Below are 25,437 nucleotides of genomic sequence, written 5' to 3'. Positions count from 1 at the left end.
TATATTTTTTTAGACTAGAACTTTTCTATTAAAGCTAACTTACTTAAAGAAAAGCTAAATAGAAATAAAGCTAAAGTATTAGTAAATCGATTATATAAATTATAGTAACTTACCTAAGGCTATATAAAATAAATATAAGAATAATATATAGTATAAGCTAATAAATACTACTATCTAATTGATTTCAAAGTAGGAAATAAAATATAGGTTACTATAAAGTACTAGAAATCCGATTATATGAGTCGGAAGCTAGAAAACTAAATAGAAGGCCTATTTGAGATTCTAGAATAGTATAGCTATTTATTTCTTCTAAAACTGCCAGAAATTATAAAAATATATCTAGTTTTCTATATAAAGAAGCTATAAAAAGACTTTTAGAATTCTTTACTAGATTAAGCAAATCCGGAACCGCTTCTATTAATACTAGAGGATAGCAAATAAGAATATAGTATTAAATAGGTTATTATAGTTAAGCTAGTAAGAAATAGGCTAAAGTATAGAATCTAGTAGGTTAGTTAGAATAAAGGTCCAGTATAGTATCTAGCTTTAGTACTAAGTAATAGCTTCCTGGTTTTATAAAGTTTCTATAATAATAATATTAATATATTAGGATTTCTATAAAACTTATAATATTAGCTAGATTATATAAAAAATAATATTTATTTAGAACTATACAGAAATAATAATAAATCCTCCTAGATTATATAGTAAAGGCATTTGTAACAGCGGGATCGAGGCAATGGTACAAAGGCTCAAAGATCCAGGAAAATCCCATATATTGAGAATACTAAGCTAAGGAGAAGAAGGAGAGAGAGAAGGAAAGAGGATAAAAGGAGGGAAATACTAGCTAAAACTACTGAAACGCCGGCTAGCTAGATGAAACCAGTTATATAATAGCCACCCCCCTTTGGCCCCCAGCCAGCGCCGTTATATTACCCCCCCGGAAACCAAATCTGAATGCCCTTATTCAGGTATATAAAGGAAATAGGGTTTTGACAAAACCCCCAAAACGGCCAGCTTTTAATAGTTACTATCTGACTAATAGCTAACTCTACCTTCACCTGAGGCTCCAGAACTAGCCTCAGACCCAAAATCGTCTACAGAACCCAAATCATCCCCAGAATCGTCCGCAAAACTATCTACAGAACCGTCCAAAGAACCAAGCTCGTCCAGGGAACTATCTATAGAATCGTCTGCAGAGCCCGAATTATCTACAGAGTCCAAATCGTCCCCAGAACTATCCGCAGAACCGTCCAAATCGTCTATAGAACCGGAACTAGCCTCCGTATCCGATTCAAACTCGGCTCCAGAGCTAGCTTCGCTAGGATCTTGTCGGCTCTCGGTCTCCTCAGACGATAAATCGTTAGCAGGAGGACATCGTAAATAAGCTTCTGGGATAGGATTATCCGAATCGTCCGAATCGGAGGAGTAGTAGTATCGTACGAGGGGCGGCCGTACGAGAGGCGAACGAGGAGGAGGCGAACGAGGAGGAGGCGAACGAGGAGGAGGCAAACGAGGAAGGGGCGATTAAGGGAGGGGTAATCGCAGAAGGGGCGATCGTAAGACAGTTGCTTCTGTTTTAAATCGGCGAACTGGAACCGATTGCCGGGTTTCTTCCGTTTTAAATCGGGAACCCGAAACCGATTGGCGTGTCTCTTGTTTTAAATCGGAGGATCGCCGATTCTTGGAGGGGGGTACCGGTTCTTTTGCTCTCGTCGATATCGAGGAAGGTATACCGTCTGCTCTAGTTGAGGGCCAGACTCCGAGGTCAACTGGGTCGTAGAGGGCAAGGGCGTCGTCTGCTCTAGTCAAGGGCCGAACTCCGAGGTTGACTAGGTCGTAGAGGACAGGAGTCTTTCTTCTTTTAAGTCGGCAGAGGACCGACTATCAGGTTATCGTCTGCTCTAGTCAAGGGCCAAACTCCGAGGTTGACTAGGTCGTAGAGGACAAGGGACGTCGTCTGCTCTAGTTAAGGGCCAGGCTCCGAGGTCAACTGGGTCTTGGAGAATATATCTTTCTTCTTTGAGTTCGGGAGAATTACCGAACGTCAGGAGCGGAATTCTGTCTTCGCTCCCTAAGGACAAGTACGGGTCCTTTGCCGGCAGTATTATGTCGCCTCTACAGGCCGAGTCGAGTAAGCTTAGTATTATGTAACGGCGGGATCGAGGCAATAGTACAAAGGCTCAAAGATCCAGGAAAATCCCATGTATTGAGAATACTAAGCTAAGGAGAAGAAGGAGAGAGAGAAGGAAAGGGAATAAAAGGAGGGAAATACTAGCTAAAACCACTGAAACACCGGCTAGCTAGGTGAAACCAGTCATGTAATAGCCACCCCCCTTTGGCCCCCAGCCAGTGCCGTTACAGCACTAGTCTTTTATATATAATATCTATATCCGAGATACTAGTTTTACTTTAGAAAGAAGTATAATACGAAATTAGATAGATTAATAGCTTTTATAAAGCTCGGAGACGAGCTTATTATAAAGAAAGAAGTAATATTATAATTTCCAGATATCCGGTATCTGAGATATCTTACTAGATACTAGATGCCTCCTAGATATATATAATACAGCCGCCTTACTAGGGAAATATACTTGGAATATACTAGAGATATTTAGAAGTTTAAGCCTCTTTGGAACTAGTATATTATAGGATATATATATTTCCTTATAGCCTCCTATATTCTAGTTTTCTCTTTCTTAGCTTTAAATTATCTTTATAAGAGACCTTCTATCTTGCTTTCCAAGTCCTAAATACCGTACCCGTAATAGTTTTCGCTTATTATCTAATATATAAAGAAAAGAGAAATAAGGTTATTTATAAGAGTATTAGTTATAGAAATAATAGGAGCAGGAGTAATAGAAATAGCTAGAAAGCTCTTAATAGAAGTAAAGTAGGAATCTAAATAATATTTCTTTCTTTTATTTATTTCTACTAGTAAGGCTTTAAAAGTATTATTCTCTAGTTTGTTTTTACTACTTTTATTATTTTCTTTTCCTTTAATTTCGGTAATATACTATATATAGATATTACTAAAGCATTTATTAAAATTATAAGAGTTTCGGAATCTAAATTAGTAAATGTTTCTATCCTTGAATTAAGCCTTCTTAGCTTCTTATTCCTCTGGTATATACTTCTATAAATAGTATTCGGGTCTCTTATATATAAAACACGACTTCGGAGTATAATTATTATAATTACGGGACTTGAAATAGTTATTATAGGTACCAAAGTTGCGGCTTAGTCTATATTAATAATTTCCGGACGAATAGTAGCTTAAAGGGTTTTAAAAACAGTATTATTAATTAGTAAAGAGGATCTCGGTATTAATCTATTATTTCTTCTTATAGGTAGTAATAAATAATTAGAGCTTATTAATAAGTTAGCCGAAATTAGAAAGAGAATCCGAGACTATATATTAGTATACTAGTATACCTTAATAGGAGATAATAATTTTATTATATAGGAATTCGGTATTTTATAAGGCAGGTACTAGTCTATATTGCAATTTATATAAGTCATTAATTAGTAATTAGACAAGCTCAAATACTGTCTTTTCGGGGTATTAAGCTATTGTAATTACTATTATAGTAGCGTTCTATTTGTCTAAGTTTCGATATTAGAAACTAGGGCCTTTAAAGAAGCTGCAAATATTCATACAGGCCTCTTTATATATACGTTAAGAGAGCTAGTTATTATAAAAGTGATCTTGTACTAGTTCCTTTAATATAGTAGGGAAAGCTTTTACTAATGCCTCTTATAGAAGCTCTATATATTGGCAGATATCGAGGAAGATGGCGAGTTTTTGGTCGAAACTGCCATTAGTTCTATTATACTTCTGTGCCTCGGTATATATCTTTGCTATTTCTCCAATTAGCTTTGCAGTGAGAGGGCCATTTAAAGGGCCATTTGAGGGTAGTAGAGGTAGTAGGAGATTGTCAGTTTTGGCTCTCTGCGGTCCGGTACTAGCAGGAGCGGTTACAGATAGCAAAGGGATAGCAGGTAGCAAAGGGGTATAAGCAATAATTAGTTTAATATATCGATTTCTTGCAATACCATTATTCAGGGATATATATAATGAGGTAATAGGGCCCGCCTTAAGGTCTTGTCTAGCGGCAATAATATTATTAGTAGTCCAGACGTATTGTTCTTCTCTCTGAATAGCGTCGACTAAGGACTATATAATAGTAAAGCGACCATGGTTATATTCGATATAAATACCACCGTATTGCAAAGCAGCTCGTAATTAACGTAGTACGTATTGATCTAGTCGATTAAATGTCTCGAGGTCAAAGTTACTGAAATCCTCCTTGAATAATTCCCAGAGGTCCTTATCAGTTGACTTCTCTACCTTGTACTGGAACAATCTGGTATTGAGGTAATCCAGGATTTCCTTGTGGTCAGAGCTAGCCAGGTCTATACCGTCCTTCCATTTCTTTATCTGCTCGTATCCATCCCAAAGGTTCGCCATCCCGAACCCTTAGGGTTAAGCCCTCCCCGGTATATATGTGTGGTTCGTAGCGAGAGGGGCAGTCAATGGTACAAGACAATTATTAGCACCAAAGAATCAATGGCACTATCAAATTACTAGTACAAATAATTTGCTAGTACTAAAGTACTGTTGGTTCTATGAAATGGTTAGTGCAAACGCGTAGTTAGTACAAAGGAACCATTCGTGCTATTAGATCAATGGTACTATCAAAATACTGGTGCAAGAAATTTATTGGTACTAAAGAATCACTTGTACTATCAAATTGTTAGTGCAAGTAATTTGTTGGCACTAATCACTTACTAGTACCATTCAGTTTATAGTACAAACAATTTGTTAGTACTATAAACAGAATGGTGCAAGCAAATAGTTAGTGCAAACGAATTGTTAGTACCATAAACTGAATGGTGCAAGTAAAAGGTTGGTGCAAGAAAATGGTTGGTGCAAACGAATTGTTCGTACAAGTGGACATGACCAGTAGAATAATGCTCCCTCGTTATCTAGGTGGTTATGTACCACCTCAGTGGCCACCTCAGTGACCCACTAGTAGTGGGTCTTGGAACGGCCCACATATAGAGGGGTGGCCTTGGCTTGGTCCCTATCCCCCTGTCGCCAATGCCAAGGCCACTGCACTCCATCTAGGTTTTCTCTTTAAACACGTCCGCCATGGAGAAAGATACCGACAGGAATCCACACTTGCAGTACAGGCCAATTTCAAAGTCTTCTCGAAGCCTGGATATGTACGTCACACGTTCTAATAGAAACAGCTCACCTTGGAATGTAGATAGAATATCCAACCCTCGTCAGCGGAACTATTGCTAGGAGAAATTACTCCTCATCAGAAGGACCCCTTAATTCAATCTAAATATCTACGCTTCTTGCTTGAGCCCTCTACACCAGAATCCGAAGTTGCTCGAAGTTTTAGTTATCAAGTTCTGCCTTCAAACTGTCCTTTTGCGCTTTGATATTCGCATATGATCGCTCCACCTCACGTATGTCTCTTTTCAAACCATCATTTTTAACTAAAATATGTTAACGGGACGAGCAAATCCAATGAGTATACTAGAGCTCACATTCCAGCCTACTCTTGGCCTCTGGATTGTGTTAGCGCCAATTTGATTAGATTGCCAGATAGGCTCGGCTTCCATACCTTTAAGCAATTCAACTTCCCTCTGGAGCGAGTCTATGCGAGCTTTGTATCTTGTTATCTAGGGGACACAGGGTCAGTGGGTAGTTGACTTGCCTTCTGTCTGTCGTTCTCCAGCTTGAAGTTGGCTATTCTTTGCTTGGAGCTCACCAACGAATTCTAAGGTAGGAAGTGAGCCGCGGGATAACCAATTAAAGAAAATACTGACGAATCAAAGTTCGCGATATGATAGGCAGAAGCCTCAGAGTTTCCTGCGGAATTCTGGCACTAGAGCCAGAAGAATTGGCTGCTGCCATTGTTCGAAACATAGTATAGATTTCCCTTGAGTCAGCAGGATTCAGCGTAACAGATTCACAACACTTACCACGAAGCAGAGTGAATCGGCCATCTTCTCCAATATATGAAGCTTGTGCCGAGTCCTGTGTGACGATCAGGAATATGAGTAGTGAGTCGAATGCATCACTTACCAGATCAGTAGCGATTTGGAACCCGCCGCCTGGAGGTATAGACCCCCCCCCCCATACGGTGCATACTATTACTAAACACGGTTATTGCCTTTCTCTAGGTGCCTTCTATAACAAGATCGACTCACTTATTCTGGGGAGGTGACACACTTTGCTTTGTTTCTGGCGTAGCCTCTACAACGGGAGAGATTGCCTCAGCGGGATTCTGACTTGTTAGCATATGTTTTTCTAGCTTGCATTGTCCCTAACTCACGTAGAAACGAGCACCATCTGAAATAAGTGCTGCCTCATTTAGAGGTGGTGCGCTCATCTTGTTGGGCGACAAAGTGGTGGCCAGTGCAGTGGCTGCAGTTGTTGTAATGATTGTGGTGATTATATCGGTAATGCGTGTGGGGTGTTGGAAAGGAGACCTAGCTGGGAGCGGGGGGGGGCTCTTTGTACTTTCAACGTGCTTAGATTGACAGTGCAAAGTCTGCCTCGTCGTTTGAGGGAGTGCTCATCCGTCTAACGCCTCCTCATTCTCGCATTCCTGGTCGCCTGACTACTGATTCTTGTAGATCGTGGCCAAGTGCGAATAAGACGTCGATATTGCCCCTCTCCTCCGCCGAATCTGCCTCGTTCGTACTTCTTGATTGAATCGGGGGGTGAGAATGTCGCATGTCTCCAGTCTCCGCCCATCGTACTACTTGTTCCATGTCATCACATGCAGGATGCATCGAGAAGCAAAGCCGATGCACATCCATCATAGCTGATTGCGCCCCACCAGCTCCTCCTCCTACTGAAAGTGCTGTGGTAATCTGCAGTCACACCCAGGCATACAACACCTTTAGCAATGTGGAAGCAGGAGCAGGGCTGATGCGCTAGAGCATCTCTCCTGCTCGTGGTGCCCACCGTCATTGTTCGTTCCGTCGTTCCCTACGTCCCTCCTTGTCCCTTTTTTCGAATCACCACACGTAACTCGAATATTGTGGCAGTTGTGGTCTGTATCTGGGACAGCTGAACCAGTGCTGAAAGGTAATCATGGATAAAGTTAACTGTTCTCCTCTCAACCGATCCGCATGCTCCAATCCTTCCCACGCTCTCCCGAGCTAGCCTAGTGTTTGATGGCCATTTTATGACAATGGTGCAACGCAATAGCCCACTTGGCTGCCTAAGTTGGGCGCAAGTATAGAAAGGTCGCACTGCCAAAAATAACTTGTTCTCTGGACGTTTGATCACGTGGACGACCCCCCTTTCAAAGTTCGGCTAATTTTTCACCTGGAGTTTTCCTGGGTTCTACTCGAAGTCCCTTGAAGGCAATTTGGGTACGGGATAGGCTGGGATCGACTCCTGTTGCATTTCACAAACACTTTTGCTGGTGAGAACCTATAACTTGACAGTACCGGGGCATATGCATAGAGTACCTATGTACGCTCATGAGCGGCTGCTGTATCCCAATGGCCTAGGAAGCTGGGGACCGAATTCGATATACCTCGTATCACGTCGAATGCTAGCTGATGGTATATACTGGGATGTCGTCCAAGGCAGATTTAACGAAAGCAACAAGATCGCCCTGACCAAGTGGCAATGTGGGCGGTGGCCAACATGTCCATCTGTGACCCCCCATACACCAATACGAGCGATTTCCCAATCGGGGCCCCCGATTAGGGAATCGGACGCTACGATTAGGGAATGGGAGCTTCTTTACGAATCGGGCGTCCGATTAGGGAATCAGGGGCCCGATTGCCCAATCGGGTAATATTTGGGTATCGGGAATAACAAAATGAGGATATATTAAAGACACTTCACCCATACTAAGCTTTACTGGCCATGCCTCCTACTACGTCTAGGTGCTCCCATAGCTACCTTAGCCCTTTTTGGTGCCCTCCCCTCCACTTGATCACCTGATTCTCCTCCTCCAGCTCCATCCTCACGTGCTTGCTCAGTAGCTACTCTCTTCTTTGCTCTCTCAGATACCCTTCCAGCCTTCTGAACTAACGAGATTAATCCACGGCTATTTTCCAAGGCAACTGCCTTTGGTAAGGTAATCTTATCCTTTTTGTAAACTGCCCCAGTAATAGGTAATTCAGAATAAGTTAATTGGGAGGTAACTTTATTGAGGGTACCATGCGGCCAGAGAGTGGTAAGTTTACTATATTTGGTAGTAAGCCGGTATTCCTATATTTATTAGCTTTAGTAAGTATATTTATATAGGGTATATACCTTTAAAGTTTTCTCCAGAACTCTTACTAGTATCCTTGCCATCTCCGTACTAAATCGATACTGTTTTGGTATCTGAAGCATTATAATCTCTTAATCGGCATACTCAAGAGCCTTGGAATTTGCCTTCTTTACTATCTTCTCTTACTGCTTCCTTATATGCTCCGCAACCCTCTTGGTTAGTTCAGATAAAATCATCTCCTCTGCCGCTTCCTCCAGTTCAGCTTCCTGATTAACAAATAAGCTATTCTTATTCTCTTTATTTTCCTCTCCTTTAGTAACCTCAATTATAGACGATTCTCTAGAAGTACCACTCTCATTCCCCCCCCCCTAGTACTATATATATACGCCGAGTATTCCCTTTATAATCTTGAAAATTAGTAGGTAGCTTTCGTCCAAACCATATCTTATATGGCGTATTACCCTTAGGTAAAGCAGAGATAGGAGTGGTATTAATAACCCATATAATTAATGGAAGTAATTACATTTATAATTAAATACTAGTATCCGCTTGTATAGCTCGCAGGCGCCTTTTAAATATGCGATTAGCAATCTCAATAGAGCCTTGTAATTAAGGATAGTAAGCTCGTCTACGGATAATCTTTATCCCTCTTTGCTTATAAACCTCAATGACTTTGCCTTTAAACTCTCTTCCATTATTACAGGCTAGGATAGAGATATACCCATTATTATTTAGCTATTTAATAAGCTCGTCCGCAGCTTTATCTGTAGTTTTAGCCTTGAGCCTACGGATCCAAATGAACTTGGAAAAGTGGCATTTCAATTACCAAATCCACGTATATTCTCCGTCCAAATCATACTATAATAGTATTAATAAAGTATGGATAAAAAGGTTCGGAATTTGCGAAATTTGCGAAAATCGCGAAAATCGCAGGAAAAGCTCAAAAACGCAGGAAATATAGGAAATGCAGGAAATGAAGGAATATAGGGGTAAATTATATGACTTAAGGGATACTTATACGGAAATCTATTAAATCCAGAACCATACACTGGCCTAGATAATAAGATTGGATAGGCTATACTCCCGTATTATTCTTTTGAGCCTTCTCTTTATTATAGTAAGCGTATCGTACACTTATCTATACATAATCGTTACGGGATGGGCCATACCAAATTTTCCGTATATACTCAAATATAGTATTAGAGCCTATTTTTTAATTAGTATAAAAATTAGTAGCTTTTAGAGGGTACTAACCAGGGTATATTAATTTCTCATGGATAGTAGTAAGAATCTCAAAAGCGTTATTATAGCAAACGGTATACCGGGCGGGAACAAGCTCTCTACGTCGATTATCGTGGTGTTCCTTGCGATATACCTGGCTGTCCTGAAGCTTATAGAGAAGGGAATCGTACTTAATATTAGCCTAGTAGCGTTTCTCTGCCTTGGTTCCGCTAGGAAGCGGAGTATTAGGATTTTGCAACCACTATCTAATATCTATACGTTTCCTAGCAGTAAGAATTTTCTTACTACCCCCCTTAGCAAGCCTCTGATCCCATACAGCTTTGTCTTCAGCAGACCAATTATCAGTAGGCTCTTCAGTAATAGGGGAGGGTAAAAACTGGGTGCCGGAAGAACGAGCCCCTGGAGCAGTAATATCAAAATATTGCTCTGCTCTCCCATAAGTACGCTGACGAGGCGTACGTGGGGATGGGAATGAACGAAGGGTTGAAAGAGACATATTAGAAGTAAGGTAATTAATTGAGAGGTATATAAAATCAGTGGTTGTGCTTGGAAAGTTGGTGCTTGTACTGTGAACTGTATCTAGGTAGTAAGGGAGCAGAGGCCCCATACATATTTGGGAGCTCTGGAGAAGTGTCTTTACCCCTATTATTACCTCCTTTAATATCTTAAATTAATAAATTAAACTATAACCTATAGAATCAAGATATGAGGTGTGGTGGAGTAAAGAATATAGGGCTGAATGAGCTAGTAAATAAGGGGAATTCAGCTCCTTCAGGCCCGATACCCAAATATCGAGCGATTGGGAATCGGGGGCCCGATTCGTAAAGAAGCTCCCATTCCCTAATCGTAGCGTCCGATTCCCTAATCGGGGGCCCCGAATGGGAAATCGCTCGTATTGGTATATGGGGGGTCACACATCGGCAGCTGCTTGCGAGGACATTTGGTGCAGACAACTCAGGCTATCCAAGAGGATTCAACCTCACCGGGGGGGTAGTATGCCGACAGTGTAAACAATGAATAGAGTAGAGTAGAGTAGTGGCCCCTACTCATATTCTATTCATCAAAAATTCCCACTACTTATATTCTACTTATATTCTAATCAAGCTATTCATGAATATTCATAAATACTTTGAGTAGTGTACACGTGATGTGCGTACGTGACGAGCTAGCCTTATTAGGCAAAGCCCCGGGCACTCCCGCTCTAGCGCCACCTCGCCACCCAATCAAGTAGTAGCGGCGCTTAGTAAGCGAGCCGAACCTCTATAATACTTCTAGAATTACCTCGACTTAAGAACTTAATAATAATAGCAATCCTATTAGTAAAAATCAGAGACTAGGGAACTAGAATCTTTGAAATAAGGAGATTCTTTCTAATTAGAAAGATAATTAAGAAGCCCTTAAAATATTAGAACTTTCTAATTCTAATAAAGACGGCTTAGATATATATATTACTAATAAGTCTTCTAATATAGAAAAAAAAAAGAAAATAGGAAAGTAAGTAAAATATTCTTAAATTCTATTAAATAATTATCTAATATTTTCTAAATATTTTTATATATATTAATACTAATATATATATAGTTTAAACCTTTAGATTATTAGAAGTCTAATATAGTCAGTCCGATCCAAAAGCGACAAAAAAAAAAAAAAACCACTATAATACTAATTAATATAAATTGTATTAATTAAAACTATACTATATACTATAGGAATTAATTCTATGTTCTCAAAATTATAATATCTTTATTATTAAGGAAGTTATAATGCACGTGATTAAGCGAGCAAATATATTGGCGTTTTGTATGGTCGTTTTTTTACTTTGGTTGTCACGTGACTGCCCCCCTAAGTTGACCGCTCTTCCATAATTATATTAATACCTCAACAACCACAAACCCAATCAAGTGCCCCTTTTGCATACTTCCAATGGCTACCTCTGTGAGGCTTCAGAAACGCAAGCGAGCTGATTCGACTCTTGATTCAATTACAGTTCTCACCATAGCTAAAGAAGCTGCAATCCAAGCTATTGAAATTGGTACGCTACCATAGCTAGCTCACCAGTCCTTCCAGCACCAGGTTCAACCACTAATTTAGGGTTCTCCACTCTCATTTGTCATGCGTCACTCGCTGAGCTTACCAAGCTTACTAGTATATCGTCATTTTGATTACTTTTGATTTATTAGCTAATTGATAATGTATCGGAGAAAGCGGGCTCGGTATTACCGGTATCGCCGAAGGGTAATGGGAATAAATCCCTTACTTTAGATACTTTTCCTCTGTTTTTACACTTTACTCTCCTGTATCTAGTCATTCTACAGATTATTAACCTCTAATATATTAATTTTCCATTAATAAATCAATCACTTTCCAATAGGTTCTGAGCCCGGCTAGTGCTTTACTAAGCGATCCAAGCGTTACTTGACCTTAGTACTCGCTTGTCCATTCCAAAACCATTTCCAAAAATCATTAAAATCGTTAATTTTGGTGAATTTCACCTATCAGTTCGGCTTCGCGTCAGCAGAATTCGCCAAAAACATAGCCATTTTCGGCCAGAAATTCTCCGCAAAATCTAATATGCCGGATTCCAAAAAATTAACCCATATTACCTATAAAGGTACGAAAATTGAGCCTCTCTCGGACGACAATATCTACTCCTGGATAGACGATACTATGAACCTCTTTATTGTCGAAGATCTATGGTAATTTGTTAATCCTGATTAAGCTCCTGCTCTCATAGAAGCAGGCCCAAAGGACGATAAATCGATTACTCGTTAATTTGCAATCGCCAGAGCGGTACTAAGTTTACTTATTACTCATAATACCTGGTAATAATTCAAGGAAATCAAGCTCGCATACCAAATTTGGAGCCAGATTCAAGCTAAAGCTAGATAGCTAAAAGCTTAAAAGGAAGCCCTATACCTTTAATAAATAGAAACTATTACGTTTAATACTACTATGGGAATGGACGACTTTATTAACCGTATTAGTTACAAGATAGCTGAAATCAAGGAAGTAAATAGATCGATTTCGGACGTTTCTGTATCCGGATACCTGATTCGTGGCTTCCTAAAGGAATACGACTTATATAAGCCCTTCCTGAATTCCATTAGAGCTAACGTTAATAAATTAAAGCTGGAATTACTTAAAGCGGACGCTTCTACTAAGGAGGAAAAGCTCAGGGCTAAACCTCCCGCTTTTAACCCAGATATTACTCCAAAGGTACTAGCTATCCAAGGGGGTAGTGAAAATTAGTCAAATAATAAGCCGAAGCGTGAAAGAGATCCAAATGCCTATTATATATTCCACAAATTCAAAGAATATAATATTAAAGATTATACTATATATAAATTAGCCCAGGATTACTTTAATTCTAATAGAAAGAACTCTAATTCCACTAATTAGGAGATGCTATTAGCTCTATTAGCTCTATTAACTGTCTATAAAAAGGCCTATACTGCCAAAAAATCAACTACTAGAAAATTAATATTTAGTGCCCTGCTTAATAGCTAATTACATAATAATAATTTTGCGAATATCTAGTATATTAATTCGGGCGCTACGGACCATTTTACGGGGAGTAAAAGCTCCTTTATTACTTACGAAGATGTGAAACCATTCCCTATTACCCTTAGTAATGAATCCACGATTCTTATTAAGGGTAAGGGAACTATTATTCTATTTACTACTCCTGAGCTAAAAGTATAGCTAAATAACATACTATATAGCCCCCAATTCCGAAACACGTTATTATTATTAATTCCCAAAATTACCCAAGCTAGAGGAAGCATTAATTTTTCTACTGGGAAAGCCCATATTATTAATAATAAAACGATTATAGTAACCGGTATATATAAACTATCTACTGGATTATATTAGCTTGACTAATTTGGTTTAGGGCGTACCCTAAAATCATTAAAATCGGATGTGCTAGCCTCCCTGGAAACCTGGTACCAGAGATATAGCTACCTGAATACAAAGTATATCCTGGAATTAGTAAACCACATTAATAGACTCTAATTCAAAAATCAAAACCCGTTTGACTGTAATCCCTATAATATGAGCAAAATTACTAGGGCTAGTATAAGCGATTTATACCCTAAAAAACTGCTTCCAGGAGAATATATTATAATTAATATATGGGGGCTATTAAGGGTAGCCTCCCTTAGTGGAAATACTTATATGCTATCTACTACCTATAAGGGATCTAAATATTATATAGTAGTATATAATTCGGATAGAAAGAGCTATTTTACTAATCTCCAAAATCAGGTTACCTTCTCTAAAACCTAAACTGGAAATAAAGTTAAATGCCTATATCTTAATAATACTCCGGAATTTGTATTAGGCCAAATCAAGGAATAGTATAAATTAAAGGGTATTCGCTTAGAACTAACTACTACTTATATACCTGAGTAGAATAGTATTTCTAAATATAGTATATATATGATTATTGAATTAGAGTATATAGAGCTAGAATAATCGGGCTTACCATACGAGTTTTGGGAGGAAGCCGCTATATATGGGATTTACGCCTATAATTAGTACTACCTGCCTAAAATTGGTATGACTTCGTATAAAGCGTTTTATGGGGCTAAACCGGACGTTTCTAACTTATATATATTTGGCTCCTTGGTATACGTTTATATACCTAAGAAAATAGCTTTATAGCATAAGCATATGGCCAAAGCCTTTAGGGGCATTTTTACCGGCTATAGTGGTTCTAGATACCGAATTTGGAACCCGTATAAGCGGATATTCGTTATTTCCAATTATTATATTATTAAAGAATACATTAAGGGAGTTTTACTCCTAAACCTAGTATCCTAGCTATACAGAAGACTAGTAGGAACTACTATAGAATCTGACGATGGTTCCACCGATAATTCGGATAACCCCGATACAGATTACGGAGATACTATTATTATTGATACTGGAAATTAATAGCTTAATAATCCATTAGAAAACGATAGAGAAAATCACTCCAATACTAAAGGGGGTACTACTGAAAACGCGTCACGTAACGCAATTAGGGGTACTCCTGACCTAAGCGAGCCCCCTGAGCCCCTATTTGAGAATAACCAAGAACCTGTAGTACCCACAGGTGCTTCTGAACAGGGTTCTATAAATTAGGAGGCGCCCAAAATAGTTAGTTTTAGGGATAAACTACTCCCTAGACGTCTGAAATCGACTAGAATTACCGGGGAAATAGTAGATTACCGAGCTTTAATAGTTAGTAACCAGAATACAGAAGCTTCCAAAATTCTATTATTAATTAAAGGAGCTTTCTCTAGTCCAGATACCTATCTTTGGAGACCTTTGATTAAGAAGGAACTAGACTTCCATTTACGGAATCATACCTGGAATCTAGTGGTATGAAAATACTAAAAAACTATCGGATGCCGCTAGATCTTCAAAATCAAGTCTAATGGACGCTATAAATCTAGGCTTATAGTATAAGGCTATACGCAAGAATATGGCGTAGATTACTTTGAAACGTTTGCACTAGTTACTAGGCTTTCTACCATTCGAATTATATTAGCCCTAGCGGCTAAATATGGGCTATATATCTAATAAATAGATATTTAGATAGCGTTCCTATATAGAGAATTGGAAGAAGAGTACTATATGGAATAATCTCCTGGTTTTACTAAAGGAATAAACCTTATTTACTGCTTACGGAAGAGCATTTATGGCCTGAAACAAGCCCCTAGGGTTTGGTATTAGGTAATCGATCGTTTTTTCTACTCTATTAGGTTCCAGTGATCACTTAGTAATCTAGCGCTCTATATCCACCGGAAACACGAGGTTAATTAGCTACTAATTCTAATTACTATTTACGTGAATAACATAATTATTATAGGAAAAAATATGAACCATATTAACAGAATCAAAGCTTAATTATATTAGAAGTTTGATATAACTAATATGGGAGAAATCAAAACGCTTCTGGGTATGGAAATCGTACGTTTGCGGGACGGTTCGGTGTTTTTATACCAAAATCGATATCTTATAGACATGCTCCTAAGATATTAAATGGAAGGTTACATGCCCATTACTACTCTAATGGCCGAACCTATGGCATCTAATAGAATTGATATTAATATTACTAAATATTAAAGTCGAACTGGATTACTTATATGGCCATTATTAGCTTTACGACCCGATTTCTGCTTTGCCGCAGGGTACTTAGGACGTTCTAATTCGTGTCCTAAAGCATTGCATGGTACCGTACAGAAGCGTATAATGTAATATATTAAGGGGTTACCTGATATGGGCATTCTATATAATACTTTGTCTAATAAAGGGCTTATAGGGTACTCAGATACCGATTATGGAGGCGATTTATAGGATCGCAAATTAACCTCCGGCATGGTTTTTACCCTATTTGGTGGTTCTATTAGCTGGGCTAGTACCAAGCAAAAAACTGTCGCTATAGCCACTATTATAGCTGAATATATCGCCCTGACGCCGGTAATCAAAGAAGCTTTATGGCTAAAGTAACTGTTTAAGGAAATATCGATTCCTATAGGCTTAATCGAGGTAAAAACGGACGCTCAGGGAGCTATGGATCTAGCTACGAATGCCCGATTTTCGCAAAAAACCAAGCATATTAATATTAGACACCATTTTATTAGGGACCACATTAATACCAAGGAAATCGATCTCAAGTACGTTCCTACGGGGGAAATAACGGCCGATATTCTCACCAAACCACTCCCTAGACCGGCTTTTGAACTGCTACGATCGAAATTGGGGCTTATTAGCCTTACTGACATCGAACCTCGACTATAAGGAGGAGGCGTGTTAAAATTAGTACGCTACCATAGCTAGCTCACTAGTCCTTCCAGCACCAGGTTTAACCACTAATTTAGGGTTCTCCACTCTCATTTGTCATGCGTCACTCGCTGAGCTTACCAAGCTTACTAGTATATCGTCATTTTGATTACTTTTGATTTATTAGCTGATTAATAATGTATTGGAGAAAGCGGGCTCGGTATTACCGGTATCGCCGAAGGGTAATGGGAATAAATCCCTTACTTTAGACACTTTTCCTCTGTTTTTACACTTCACTCTCCTGTATCTAGTCATTCTACAGATTATTAACCTCTAATATATTAATTTTCCATTAATAAATCGATTACTTTCCAATACAAGTATCTATTGACGAACGGTATGGGAAACCCTCTAATATAGAGGATGATTCTAATGAATCAGATATTGAACAAAGCAATGAAGTAGAGCTTGAAGATTCGACTTTCTTTTGAGCTCAGCAAAAGCTTATTATTAGTGGTAATAAGACGATTATTTTGGAGAAGCCTATATTCGCATAGCGAGAGCAAAGACTTACAGAACAGACTAGTAAGTTTCTTATTTTTATATTATAATATAAGTATACTAATATTATTTCTAGCTTCCAGAGGCTCCTATATCTCCAAAATAATAAAGGAATTAGCAAAGCCATTGAGAACTCAATAAAGACATATATATGATTAGAGGGCAAAAGATACTCAAGTTACAGAGTAATCTAGTAGGCTTAAGACCCCTATAATTGTACCACCTCTTAAATAAAAGAAGCTATAATTCGGTATTGTCAGGAGGCTAATTAATATCCCTAGGGATATGCAATTAAGGGAAGAGCAAAGGCTTGAAGATAAAGACGATAAAACCAACGAGCTACTTTTGGATGCCCTTATTGGAAACGCTTGCGGAGATAACGAAGCTCTAGACGTACGAATGACTTACCAAGAAGTCCTTGACGATATGGATATTAAGCTAGCTCAAACCAAAGAGCTATATACTTCACGTATAATCGCTGACTTATACTTACTCCGGCAATATAGCTAATAGCTTCTAAAGCTAGGGCAATATCGACTTAGAAGGGTTAATGCATCACTCTTAGTAGCTTCCAGTAATTATTGCTTTAATAATGGAAAGACACTAGCTCGGCAAATTAAGGGGCTATTTAATTACTATCGATAGTAGCATGGCATTCTACAGGAAACTAGGGGTGGTAAAAGAGCTAGTGCCTCCTATCTGGACAACGAGGATATTTTTTTAGCTTGCCGTACTTGGTTGATTAATCAAGAGCTTGGAACGATATCTAAAAAGGTAATGGACGAATGGGATAATATGCAAAAGTAAGGGAAAGAAGGTAGCTAAGTAATAAGTAAGGTTTATGGATTTAGTTCGGCCAAAAGTTAGCTTGAAACCCATATAATTAGGGCCCTACCATATATATAATATATATAATACCAGAAAAAGCTATATTTAGTATTTAGGAAGGTTTACTTAAGCTTATAGGGCTTAATTATTATTATTATATTAATAATAAGGCTGGTGAGATGCCGCGATCTCCCCCTGAAGTTGGGGATCACGTGACCTTAGCGAGCAAATATATTTGTTGAACTAGCTAAAGCAATATAGCTAGGGTCACGTGCTTGCAATGTAAACCAAGTAAAACGTACTGAATTGACTGCTGTTCTACAGTGGTAAGTAGCCCGTATATATAGCCCTGAACCCCCTAAGTCACATGTACTAAACCCCTAAACCAGATGTACACTGAATTCCAGCTATACAGGGTATTCCAGCCGTACATGGTATTCCAGCTATACAGGGTATTCCAGCCGTACAGGGTATTCCAGCTATGCACAGTCCCATGGCAGTTCAGGGTATTCCAGCCGTACAGGGTATTCCAGCTATACAGGGTATTCCAGCTGGACAGGGTATTAAGCTAGTGCACAGCCCCATGGCGTTCGGTTCCAGGGCTTACTAAGCCTATTAGGGGCCTCAGGCCCCTAATTTCAACAATATTGGCGTTTTGTATGAGGAAAAATCAAAAAAGTAAAAAGGGTCCGTGCACTTTGAACCTCGATTATTAATGAACCACAAATTATATTAAAAATCTGATTAATAGGTATTTTTTGCCTGGTTCTACTCTATAATCATATTACTTAGTATACATTAAATGGGGTTGTGGTTAAAAGGTTATTATGGGCGTAAAAGAGCGACCGTTTTGTCGCTTTTGGATCGGACCGACTGTACTACTAGATTTCCTGCTTTAGCTTTAATAGCTAGGAAATATTTAGGAATTTTAGCTTTCTTGGCTTATAGCAAGAGATTCTTCTCTCAAAGTACTCTTATTATAACTAAATTACGTAATAGACTTAATAAGAATACTTTTGAAAGAATAGCTTGCTTAAAAAGTTAGGGATTATTTAAAGACGAATTAGAAGAGGCTAAAAAAGAAGAGAAAAAGAGAGAGAATAAGGAGAAAAAACAAGATTTTAAGGAAGATAATTAATTTATTATTATAGAAAATTAGTACTTAAGTAGCCTTATATAAGTACTAGCTTAGCTTATATAAGGCTACTTAATAGATACCTTAGTTCTTTTTTAAAAATTTAAATATATGTCAATTTACTGGAATCACGTGATTTGCACGTAACTATTCATAAATATTCATGAATATATATTCTACTCTACTCAAATTTTTTGAGTTTTACGCTACTCATATTCTATTTAAGACTACTCATGAATATTCATGAATAGTATGAATACCTTAAGTATTTCTTGCTCACACTGTATGCCGACTAGTGCATCTTGTGTTCGAAACACAGCCTCTCAGTTGGTATTGATTTGCACCATGCAGATGTGACGAAGGATTGCAGTCCGAGGTTTTGAAGGCAGCCTTTGTATAAGTTCCCGTGTCTCCCCTCCATCTCCTCACTTCTTCACCAAGCCTCCTTCACTCCTACCTCCTCAGTCACTCTGCTCTACCAAATTCCACTTCCTTAACCATTATTTCCGTTTATCTTCCTCCAAACCTTACGCACCAAGAACCCTCCAGGTGTTCTATATTGCTTCGTTGAGCTGGTCTGTTCCGTATCCTGCAAATGCTTCTTGAAGCCTAATCTGTTTTCGTTAGCAGCGTCTACTCCTTCCGCTGGCCCTTCGATGTCATGGGATCGGGATCCTCTCGCCTTGAAACTAGGTGGTGGGAAGCAGAAGCCCAGCGAAAGATAGCGACCACTAAAAGTACGAGTAGAGTGGAAGTGATCTGCTCGCTCATTCCCGGTATGGATGAAACCACCGTGAAGGGCTACTTGAAGGCGCGGTCGGATCTTGATGTGCTATTCGAGCTCAATTGCAGATCTCAGAACCCATCCAGAGAGCAACATGCCGACCACTCAAACCTGACAGCTGACTCCAAGGTCAATGAACTCTGGCGGATACTCCGAATGCCACTCGGATATGGTAAGCCTCTATGGAACTGGAATTGGCGAGTACCACTCGAAGGGATCCCTTCCGAAATTGCGGCCGAATTCCATGCAGCCGTGTGTCAAGCGATCTTCCGAATCCCCCTCTCTGACTTCGTGGACTGTGCCCTCGGATATAATACAAAAGCGGAGTCTCTCGACAAGCTATTTGTTGCTGTATGCAAAGTACGCCACAGCCTTCGAACGGAATATGAGCGTCACCCTGGGACAATGGACACTTATGTTGAGGTCGAGAAAGTGAGTAGACATGAATCCGCCGAGATGAAGTACTAACGAGGGTAGGTACTAGAGCAGCAACACCATCCGCTGGAGCACTGGATTGTTGCCAGCAGCCTGCAGCTCTCGTAAATCGCCCCGTACGACACTTTGGCCCCGAACCTAGAGCCAATCCGAAGAATCTTCGCAACGCGTGACTTTGATCTCGTGCTCACGCGACTTGCGGCTCTAGATCGGCGGTTTGCGCACGGCAGTCGCCTGTACAATTGGCAGAAGTGGTCGACAGACCTCGACTTCTGGCAGTGCGTCGATGGTGCACTATGGTCAGGGATAACCACTCCGTTCGTGTCGCCGCACTTGTCAAGTGAGGATCGAGACGAGAGACTGCGTTTTCTTGAGGGATTTGAGACGGGTGCTGAGGATAGGGTGCGCAGTGGTTGGAGTAAAGTGGTGTTCTCAATGAAGAGGTTGATAAGTCGAGATTCGCAGTACAGAGTCAAGAAAGGCTTGCTGATGTCCATGGGCCTGCTGAAGGATAGCCATAAGAGATCCTGACTTTGGGCGCAATTTCGTAGGACGTTTTGAGAAGTGTTGAATTTGGATGTCAATAAGGATGGAGATCGACCGCTCTTAATCCGTGATCAGAGCAGGAACTGTATGTATATATCAGTCAGTTGTGTGTTTCTAAACCGTGTTCAGAATATTGACCTTTGAGATTATTGTCTCGCCTAAATTCTCTTAGCCAGACGCAGCCCCTCTTCCTCCGTTTCGACATAGGCCACCGTCGTCGCCGCTTGTGGTAGGCATCTCGTTGCATTGTGCGCCTTTCGGTGACGGTTTCCCGGTCATGCAAGTACTTGTATCGAGAATCGAGTAACTGGTATTGCTCCTGCCATGTCAATTGACCACTCCACTTTCTTCCGCCAACATTTTCCAGGCCAAGTGGGCGCCATGGAAACAGCTTCTTTGTATGTGTGCGCGCCTTGAGATGTTTCCGGACTTCAGGCGTGATACAACCGTGTGAACCACGAATTGTCAGGTAAGGAAGGTTACAGATCTTTATAAGGCTCTATATTCCCCGATCGTCGACGGATGATATCGCGCCTGAGTAAGGGATACAGAGTCGAGGGCGCGCAACTCGGGCGTAAAGGCAGACATCTGATTCACTGGTGCCGATCTGCACACACAGTATCCGGGTGGTACGAGGAGCTGTATGCATTGGATGGCAGGAGTCTTGTGAAATGGCAGTGACATTCCGAAGTCAAGAGCTTGCAGGTCAGAAAGAGCCTCCTTCTAGCCTGATAGCATATATAACTTGAGAGTATTCCCGCTTGAAGATGATTTGTTTCCACAGACAAACATGAACTTTACCAAAACACCTTTCAAGCTACTTGTACGTTCACTCCTTCTTGAGATCCAGAACTTACAAGCCATAGCCTCGCATTACGCAGATCAGCTTACAATCTCCCGCCTACTTCAGTGTCTGAATTCCCTCGGGTGAGAAGGCAACACATGCATTATTCATATCATGATACATACTTACAAGTCCTAATACAGCTTTACATTGCAAGATGGCCTATACTCCGAACACCCAAGAACAGCAAGATGAGATTGTCGAGCGAGCCGAGAATAACGGTACCACGTCTAACGCTACTGCCAAAGACTTCGTTAAGAAGGATGCCCGGGGAGCGCCTTTTGGTCATACCGAACTCAACGAAGGGACCGGTCGCGTTCAGTCTGGGGGAACTATCGCCGGTAACAGGGTCGACGAGCTCGAACATGGCGATGATGACAGGGAAGAGGTAGATAATCAGTTGTAAATTATCTTCACTGGTGTTTGAGAACAGGAGACATGGGACCATAGGTTCAGGAGAGCATCAAATTGAGAATTTATGATGAAGTGAACGGCTCATACAATATCTATCTACTTAACCTTTCCACCAACGATTATCCATACCTTGATGCCCTTCACTCAGGCGAAAGAATTCCGGGCACCCTTTTTCCAACTTCTGTCTTCTGCGTCTCAATTTGATATAGAATCACTTGAAAATATGTTATGTCCCTTCCACCCCCTTCAAGTACACAGATATCGGATGCAGCGAAGGTAGTAAACAAAGCTTTGCTTAGCTCTAACCTTTCGAAATGCCCCAGTTCATAGCAACTTGAGGAATAGTGCTTGGAATTGATATCCAATCAGCTCCGTCCCTACTCGCAAAACGAATCTTGGAGGCGGCTGCAGGGATACGCTCATCGCTAATATTGGAAGCGCGCATCAATTGTACGAGCCTATTTAAAAACTCAAAAAATAATAAGTGCAATACCACACTAGGTATTTTCTATACTTCGTTCCCATATCCATATCTTGAAAGCATTTATTTAGAAGGCGGAAAAGACTGTAGCTCTGGAAACGCACCGGCAAGCGAACCCACCGACCCGAGAATATCGAAAATCACCGGTCACAGCTATTTTACAAATCTGCCCAAGACTGACTAAAAATTAACAGCTCCATAGAAATTAGTAGCTTCAGCTGGTAGGCTTTCTCTTTGACAGCCCTGCAAATGAGTCACTTTGCGCTCACTGGTCTGAGATTCTCGAGTTGAGAACTTTCGAAATCACCGGTTACCGCAATGTGAACTTGACTTGAAAGAAGCCCAACATCATGGCCCAATCCTGACCCTATGCGGTCAATAGCTCTGAGCATCTTGAGCAGGCTAGCTGGCTATGTGAAATTATGTGGTGGAGGAAATGGTGAGAACTGACCGGTTCAAGCTTCCGAAGTGAGGCTATTCTGATATCTACCAGTCAGAGCTAAACATTGACATAAACAAGAGCAGCTCGGGCATAGCATAGAAGTCTGGGAGCTTCAAAAATGGCCGGTTATGCTGATATATAATGAGCTGGTCTGGATCATTGATGGAGTGTAGAAACAGAACACCGCAATCTTCTGAGAGTCTTGAATCCTACGACTTTACTTTTCCTCCGTTGCCGACTCAAAAACAGGGACGTTTCAGAAAAATCTTCCGTTTCCGCAATGGAATGTTTCAAGGCTGTTGTTGGCAGTGTTGATGGGAGCTATTCATGGGCAAAGCACGTTGAGACTTTCAAGCCGAGTAAGTTACGCAGGAACATCTCCCCCAATGTGAGAAGCGAGACTAATTTGAAGCGAAAGTCAACCCCAACAATCTGAATCTCAAATTCACAGGTCGTGATATCTATGAGTCTCTCTGGAATGACCTTATGGCCTTTGAATCCCCCGAAATTGTGAAGTTTATCCAATGTCCTCAAACGGATTCACTACTAACGGATCAACTTAGGGAGATAAGCCTTTGGAAATTACACACTCAAGCAACTTTCAGGAAGCGACTCACGTGGTAGTAGATTGTAGTGGTAGCAACAAGGCCAATCCCATGGGAAGGATTGTCTGGGTTTGGTTCTGCTGTCAATGCGGACATGGCGGGATGACTACCTTTGTTGATGGTTGTCCCGAGTGCTCGCATCAGCGATGTGGGAGTTGTACTTTGGAAGCTGTTTAGTGTTTGTTCTGGACAAGATTGGAGGGATGGAGGAAGAGGTGGATTTCTTTGATATGTTTTTGTTTTGGACAAGGTTGGAGGGATGAAGGCGGGAGGTTGTTGGGTTTCTTTGTTTTGTTTTTGTATGGTACGCGAGGAAGTGGACACGGCAGTTGGGCTATTGGGTCATGGCAGAAGATTGGGATTGCAAGAGAACTTTCATAGTTATTAATAATTGTTAAGCGAAAGCTCCGCGATTTCCTAGCTACTTTTACAGTAAAATTCCAGATAATTTGCTGTAATGAACTCCGCCTCTTTATTTCTTGGCTTCTGTGTGAACCTGCCTTAAGATACACCCCCTGGCTGCACTTCAATAACCAGAAAATCATCATGCTGACCAGAATTGGCAGACCAAGTCTTGATAGCGACATCATACCCAGCTGCAAGTATCAACCTCTCATAGTCCGCATACGTGCGATGGAACCCCCCAAACATACTCATCACCATGAGTTCTGACATCGCGGTGCTCAAGCTGACATTCTCAAGTGGCTTCACTGATTCAATGATCAATATTCTTCCTGACTTTCCCAAAGCTTCGAGTACATTTGACAGGATCCGGATGCATTCTATGTCGCCCCAATCATGAAGTACCTGTTTGAGCAAGAACACGAGATTGTCCTGATTTCCGTCCATGACTTCGCCATAGGACTTGAACATATCATGAGCCTGGTATTTGATAGAATGGTGGAGATGAGCAGGGCATTGGCGTTCCCCCTCATCAGTCACACTTGAATAATCTAAAACGAGGAACTTCTGTTCCGGTAGACGATCTGCGAGGAAGATGGCCGTCTGGCCTAGGCCCCCAGCAACATCAACAATCAGATCAGACGCTGCGAGTTGCTGGACAGAATACGAGGCATCGAAGAATCGAAGGCTTGCTTCCGCTACCTGGAACATGGCACGAGAGAATCTCAATCCTTTCTTAATGTCTTGGGAAGCACAAAAGTGATAAAAGTCTAGGTCGTTATGGAAGTAGTCGTTGAAGGCTGTGTGGCCTGGGCTTGGCGTTTTGTAGGCGGTTTTCTGGAGGAATGATGGGAGTGTGGAACAGCTTTTGAAGCTTTCGTCCAGACTACATTATATGATTATTAGATAATTACAAAGTGTATTCTGTTCTCATGGCGACCTACACAGAAGAAATCAAGTCATTGAAAGACGGCTTCAGGAGTGTGATCGAGAGAGCAGAGTGACTCCACTGTGATTGACCGAGCTGTTTGAAGATCCCCTTCTTGCTCAACAAATTCAAAACCATAGCTGTCGTAAGTTCGAAGTCAGCAGAAGCTATTCAATAAGATGTTTCTAGATCATACTAAGTACAGTCTTGTCAACCCCAGTTCTCTCCAAGAGAGTCGAATAATCCACGGCACTTCCATCCTCCGGGAAATATTGGATAAGGTTCAAATCCAAGCAGATTTCCAAGGCGACAGAAGCTGTATACTAGATTTTGCACGAAGTCAGTCGGTCAGCCTGGAAAATGTGCAGAGTTGTGAGTTTTTACCCCACGCGCAATATTCTTGACTAATTGAACAGGGTCAGAAGTCATAGCAAGAATCTCTTCTGCTGTTGACATGAAACGCTTTTGGACTTCATATGCATCTGTACTACCAACCTGGCCTTGCTTCAAAGCATTCAAATTGCCCTGCATGCTCTCAAGAAGCGTGGAAAGAGTATCTAGATTCCATGAAGCCATGGTTTCTGTGTTGCGATAGCCGAAATTCGACACTCGCCAAACAGGGAAGCAATAAAAGGGACAGTCAATTAATGAAGCCGTCTAGTACCAGACAGTAGAGTAGATGCCGATAAAACAGCTGATCTGATCCGATGTACTCACCATTTCTGGGATTGGTCAATAAAATCACGGAAATGGCCATT

General features: G+C 40.6%; 3 protein-coding genes across 3 annotated transcripts; 1 reads left to right on the top strand and 2 right to left on the bottom strand.

Moving 5' to 3' along the window:
- Positions 1-5,365: 5,365 nt before the first annotated feature.
- On the bottom strand, positions 5,366-6,599 carry K444DRAFT_705374 (uncharacterized protein). Its single transcript, XM_024888109.1, has 6 exons — positions 6,354-6,599; positions 6,229-6,305; positions 6,001-6,055; positions 5,640-5,697; positions 5,563-5,583; positions 5,366-5,511 (listed from the first exon to the last, which is right to left on the bottom strand). The coding sequence occupies exons 1-6, from the start codon at positions 6,408-6,410 to the stop codon at positions 5,411-5,413; spliced, it is 369 nt and encodes a 122-aa protein (XP_024741712.1). The 5' UTR covers positions 6,411-6,599; the 3' UTR covers positions 5,366-5,410.
- Positions 6,600-19,152: 12,553 nt separating this feature from the next.
- K444DRAFT_705368 (uncharacterized protein) lies at positions 19,153-20,171 on the top strand. The gene is made up of 2 exons (XM_024888108.1): positions 19,153-20,014; positions 20,060-20,171. Exons 1-2 carry the CDS (start codon positions 19,460-19,462, stop codon positions 20,123-20,125), a joined length of 621 nt encoding a protein of 206 aa, XP_024741711.1. The 5' UTR covers positions 19,153-19,459; the 3' UTR covers positions 20,126-20,171.
- A 3,585-nt stretch (positions 20,172-23,756) lies between these two features.
- K444DRAFT_705364 (S-adenosyl-L-methionine-dependent methyltransferase) lies at positions 23,757-25,395 on the bottom strand. Its single transcript, XM_024888107.1, has 4 exons — positions 25,064-25,395; positions 24,876-25,002; positions 24,696-24,819; positions 23,757-24,637 (listed from the first exon to the last, which is right to left on the bottom strand). Exons 1-4 carry the CDS (start codon positions 25,253-25,255, stop codon positions 23,851-23,853), a joined length of 1,230 nt encoding a protein of 409 aa, XP_024741710.1. The 5' UTR covers positions 25,256-25,395; the 3' UTR covers positions 23,757-23,850.
- Positions 25,396-25,437: the final 42 nt, after the last annotated feature.

The sequence above is a fragment of the Hyaloscypha bicolor genome, assembly GCF_002865645.1.
Source record: "Hyaloscypha bicolor E unplaced genomic scaffold K444scaffold_17, whole genome shotgun sequence".
In the NCBI taxonomy this organism is placed as follows: domain Eukaryota; kingdom Fungi; phylum Ascomycota; class Leotiomycetes; order Helotiales; family Hyaloscyphaceae; genus Hyaloscypha; species Hyaloscypha bicolor.
The sequence above is the reverse complement of the archived record's forward strand: the minus strand, read 5'-3'. Positions and strand labels throughout refer to the sequence as shown.